A 5,311-nucleotide genomic window follows, 5' to 3' on the forward strand; every position below is an offset into this window, starting at 1 on the left:
TTTCCCTTGCCAGCATAAGTGGCTATAGTCTGTGACTGTTGTTAACTGTCAGTCTTGTTCTATTTCTCACTCTTTGTCTCTGGGCTTGGTTGGAGCCCTCATGGCATGTTTGAAATGTTTGAGATGGCATGTTTGAGATGACTCAACCTCATTTCCACTTCCATAGATACTGTGGACCCCACAGAAGCCTTCTGTGACTCCCATTCAGTACCTAGCTCCAATGCTCAGCTCTGCAGCTAACAGTTGAACTCCCTCTGCAGACTTACAACTACTTCAGGGTCTTGTTTATGCCACAGGATACAAACATGGTTCAGAATTGATGATTCTCAGAGCCTCCCTCTGCCTGACCATGCTGTTCCACCAGTTTGGGTTTGGCTGTGCCCCAGGCAAATGAAAGAACAGCCTGAGTGGTGGTCTGTTCCGAGTTCTCATGAGAGATGGGGGGCCAGGAGACCCCTTATACCTTTGTGCCATTATTCTCATTTATCCAGTGCACTTCCCTCCAGTGCACTTCCCTCCACATCAATGAGACTGTCTACGTCAATGAGACTCTGTCTGATTTAAGTCTACAGATGGGAAAATTGGGAAATGCATCGACTGTTTCTGCTTTCCTGCTTTACTTTTCCCTTATTTTCGTCTTCCCACAATGCCCCAGACTTCTTCCCTATCTTCCTACTCTCCATTCCAACTCTTGTTTAAGCCTTCATGGCAAAGGATATTTTCTCTACATGCTTGGAGAAATCTATGATCTGAGTCTTCCAGGTATGGTCATTGATATTCTAAAATCCTCAAGACTGAACTGGATAGCAAGGCTGTTGTCTTTCGGAAAAACCCTATTTTGCATTAGAAGGTGATATTACTTTGCTTTTTGGTTGCCATTTTTTTTCTAAAACAAATGTTGATCTCCCCTTGGGAAAATGGGTGGTTACACACACCGAAAAGGGAAAACTACTAATAATTTTGAATTGATTATGCCCTCCCTGTATACTTGGTTTGAGAGGTACACCAAATTACTCACTTGTCCAAAACTCCCACCATCTCAATTTAGCCTTGGGTATGAATTGCAGTCAATATAAAGGTCCTTTGAGGTAGGACCTTCTTGGTGAAGCTGCTTTTTTCTATTCTGTTTTGTGCCTTTTGTATTAAACTTTGGAAAACATACTCTGTTCTGCTTCCTTTTAATAATTATACCCTCCTGGTTCCTAATAGTTTTTTCTTATTTTTGAAAACCTTCTTTATTCACCTATTCCATGTTTGCATCCTTCTAATTCCTGAGTATATGCTTAGGCACAAATTTACTGCTTGCCTTGACTCCTACTGTTTTATATATGCCCAGCTGCTCCCTTGTTTTTGCTCCATTTCCTTGCTCTAACTCTCAGAACCTCGGTGTTTGAATATTGCAGATTATTCAGTATGTATTAGGATGCTTTTAGTAGGTTGTGCAAAACCCAACTCAAACCAGATCAGACAGTAAAAGTAATTTATTGGCTCATATTTATTTGAAAAGTCTGGCTTCAGGGAAGGATTGATATGGCAATGTCATCATACTTTTTACTGACTCTCAAACCTTCCTTTTATGGTGTTGGTTTCATGCTATACTGATAGTAGGCAGGCTGCCAACAGCAACCTGGGCTAGATGCTTCCTTACTTATGTCCAATAGTGGAAAAAGAATGTTTTTCCCCCAAACCCTTGAACAAAATCTCAGGCTTTAAGCTGTTTGGACAAACTCAAGTCACATGCCTCACACTGAACCAATCACTGTCTTTGAGAGTGGAGTGAGATTGTCCTTATTGTCTTAGGCCAATTAGATTCTACCCCTAGACCGGGAGGGAGGTTAATCTACTCAAACTGCATGGCTACTACACAATGAGAAATGGGAGAAGTGGATTCAGGGTGAGCTGGTGTCACCTCTTAAAGTTTGCATGAGATGAGCATGCTCATGTCTTCCCAACTCAATGTTCACTACTGACTTCACTTGGTAGCTTGAAGTCAACCATGGCAGGAGTATTTATGCCACAGAAATTGTCAAATATTACAAATCAGTTGTGTGGGCTTTTTTTTTGGTGGGGGGAGCTGGTTTACCAATACATCTCTGATAATGGGAGGCACTCAGTTTTATGTGTTAACAGGCAACAAACATTCTCTTAATTAGTTTTCCTAACTTCAGAATTGCACACCCCTACTTACCACTTTTTAAAAATAATGGCTTTACTGAGATTTTATTCACCTGCCATAAAATTCACCCTTTTAAAACATATAATTCAGTGATTTTTGGTGTATCTCCAGTGTCATACCATCATCACCACAGTCAATTTCAGTATATATTCATCACTCCCAAAAGAAACCCCATACCCACTGTGGTAGTTAGGTTTCTCTACAGAAACAAAACCAAAGCTGAAAACCCTGGAAAGCCAGTGATGTAATTCACTTCGAGTTTGAAGGCTTGAGAACCAGGAGTACCAAGGAGCAGGATAAGATTAACGTCTTAGCTTGAGCAATCAGGCAGGAAGGGGCCAATTCTTACTTTCTCTGCCTTTCTCTTCTATTCAGGCCCTCAACAGATTGGATGATGCCCACCCACATTGGGGAAGGCAAACTACTGAGTCCATCAATTTAAATGCTAATTTCATCTGGAAACACTTTCACAGACACAACCCACAAATAATGTTTAGCCACGTATCTTGGTGCCTCGTGATCCAGTCACACCCATTAATAGTCACTCCTCATTCCTTCCCTCCCACTATTCCCTGGCAAAACTACTTTCTGTCTCTGTGGACTTGCCCATTTTGGACATTTCATATAAGGAATCATACAATCTGTCTTTTGGCTTAGTTTCTTTCACCTCGCATAATGTTTTCAAGGTTCATCTATGCTATACAACTATCAGTATATATATCAGTTGTATGCTATACAACTATGATATACAACTATCAGTATTTTATTCCTTTTATTGCCAAATAATATTTCATCTTGTGAATAGACCACATTTTGTTTATACATCCATCAGTTAATGACATGTGAGTTGTTGAGATCCAGTTCTAATCATAGTTCTGGAATACGGTCCTTTTCACCTTCAGTCTTTAGCACCTTCTGCGGCTGGAATACTTTTCCTAAAACATCACGTTTATTCTTGTCACTCATCACATCAAAATATATTGTCCACTCTGTCTGGGAGATGCTAAAGGAAGGTGCTGACCTCGCATGTGAAGCTGTCCTCAGTTCCACTGCAAATGGGGTAGAAATCAGCAGATCCTGCTGCCTACTTAGAGGGCAGTTTGGCAAGCGATGCTCTAATCTCATTTAAAGGGCCTCTAGCTGACCAAAAACAAACAAACAAACCCCAAAGAAATAGACCCCCAACAACACAAAGCAAAAGCCCAAAACTATATAGAAAGTGATGTGGATATTATGTAGCTTTTGGATTTTATTGTTTATATATTTTATCTCTTAAATATTAAGAATTTCATGAGGGTGCTGGTGGGATAATGTGTCTTACAGGTAGATAGCTTGAAGCCCTGGCTGAATCAGTAGCATTCTTTAGATTCTCTCCTGAGAGTTTAAGCAAATGGTCTTATATGTGAAGTGGGAGTAATAATTCTTACTTCAGAGCCTGTTGTGGATTAAAAGTTATGAATACTCAACTACCGTGTTCAACCCATAATAGGCACTCAGTAAATAAATAGACACTATAATGATTATTATATGGTTAGAATTTTCATTTATTTTCAATAAAGCCAATCTAAGGTTAGAACTATTTTGGTGTTCTTTCATTGTTTTATAGTTTTGGTGATTTAATTTTAATATTGTCCTAGTGCTTTAAAATTAGTACCAGTTTGAAGCAGAAATTAGATAATCAGTGCAAGGGCTTTATGTTTCTTGTCTACCATTACCCTTGATATAATCTGAGAGAAACAATATTTCCTTTGGGAAATGGTCAATGATGGTGTCTTGTTTTATTACTATAGAAGCTTTTATGAAGTGGTCTAAGGATAAATACCTTAAATATTATACTGGGTTATACAGATATAAATTTATCATAGGAATGAATCTTCCAGCTTGGCATTTACTGGCAAGTATGACTTGATAGCAATTATTAAAAATATAACCCAAGATATTATTCTTTGGAATGATTATAACATATTAGTAAAAAAGATATTGAATGGTAGTTAAACTGTAATTGTTTTTGTCTTTTTGCAGATGGTCATACAACTTAAATGGTTCTTTATGCTGTATATTTATGGTTTAGAAAAATTCACATATATGATAATTTATAATTTTAATTTTATAAATAAAACAGCCATGAACTAGATTCTTCTTTCAGAATTAGAAGTACTTATAAATGCAATAGCCAAATACAAGAGGTGTTAGTAATTTGAGAGATTAAATTAATCAATTGTTTGAAAATTAACCTTTGACCATAATACAACTAACACATTAAAGATCAACTTTTGGAAACCACTCCTTTTTACATATTTTAGTCATTTAATATTATCTTTCTCCCTCCCCCCATAGGGTTATCCTTGTCAAGATGATGATTATTCAGTTGTCCACAGAAAATGCTGTTCTCAGTTCACAGATCTAAATGGTTCCAAAAGATTTGGCATCAACACCTGGCATGACGAGAGTGGGACTTATGCCAATTCATATGTAAAACGAAAACTCTACCCATTAACCAGTGGCCTTGTTCCCTTTTTAAAATACTGTATGGAATCAGATTCTATAACTAATGAAAGGTAATGGATGTAGCAGTTGATGATTTTCTATCCTAATAAATGCAGTGGAAATATTACGATAATAGATTCCTTTAACCCAAAATCTTATATTCTAGACCAGTATGTATATCTTTCTTTTTATAAGCTACTCTGGTATTTTCCAAAGTTTAGTATGTTTTTCACTGAAGATATATAACCCAATTCTAGATGGTACTTGGAGGAATTTTATTTTATGTTACTTTATTTTGTCTTATTTTATTGACTGGATTTATTTTAAATTTTATTAGGAAAAAATGCATAAAGCTAACACAATCAAGCTCATGATTGCTTAGGGTGTGTCTGATTTTAAAAAAGGAGATAACTTAAATTCCACTTTTGAGTGAATAAAAATTTAGGTGGTACTCAAATTCTACATGAAACTCAAATGGCTGAAGTTTGAGCAACACGGGCCCTATAATAATGTTGTGTGTGTGTGTGTGTGTGTGTGTGTGTGTGTGTGTGTGTGTGTGTTTGTGTGTGTGTTTATTGGGGAGGAGTGTGTCTGTTTATACACTTTAACATATCTATGGTGGCTAGCTGCTCTGTGGATTATCATTCA

At 37.2% G+C, this 5,311-nt stretch overlaps 1 protein-coding gene across 1 annotated transcript in view; it reads left to right on the top strand.

The window, feature by feature from the left end:
- CFAP95 (cilia and flagella associated protein 95) overlaps window positions 1-4,785 on the top strand; it is an 85,519-nt gene extending 80,734 nt beyond the window's left edge. Inside the window, exon 6 of the mRNA XM_007446054.1 lies at window positions 4,514-4,785. Within this exon, the coding sequence (XP_007446116.1) occupies window positions 4,514-4,738 (225 nt within the window). The 3' untranslated portion in view covers window positions 4,739-4,785. The remainder of the gene's footprint in view (window positions 1-4,513) is intronic.
- The last annotated feature ends 526 nt before the right edge of the window (window positions 4,786-5,311 follow it).

The sequence above is a fragment of the Lipotes vexillifer genome, unplaced genomic scaffold, assembly GCF_000442215.2.
Source record: "Lipotes vexillifer unplaced genomic scaffold, Lipotes_vexillifer_v1.1 scaffold1335, whole genome shotgun sequence".
Classification (NCBI taxonomy): domain Eukaryota; kingdom Metazoa; phylum Chordata; class Mammalia; order Artiodactyla; family Lipotidae; genus Lipotes; species Lipotes vexillifer.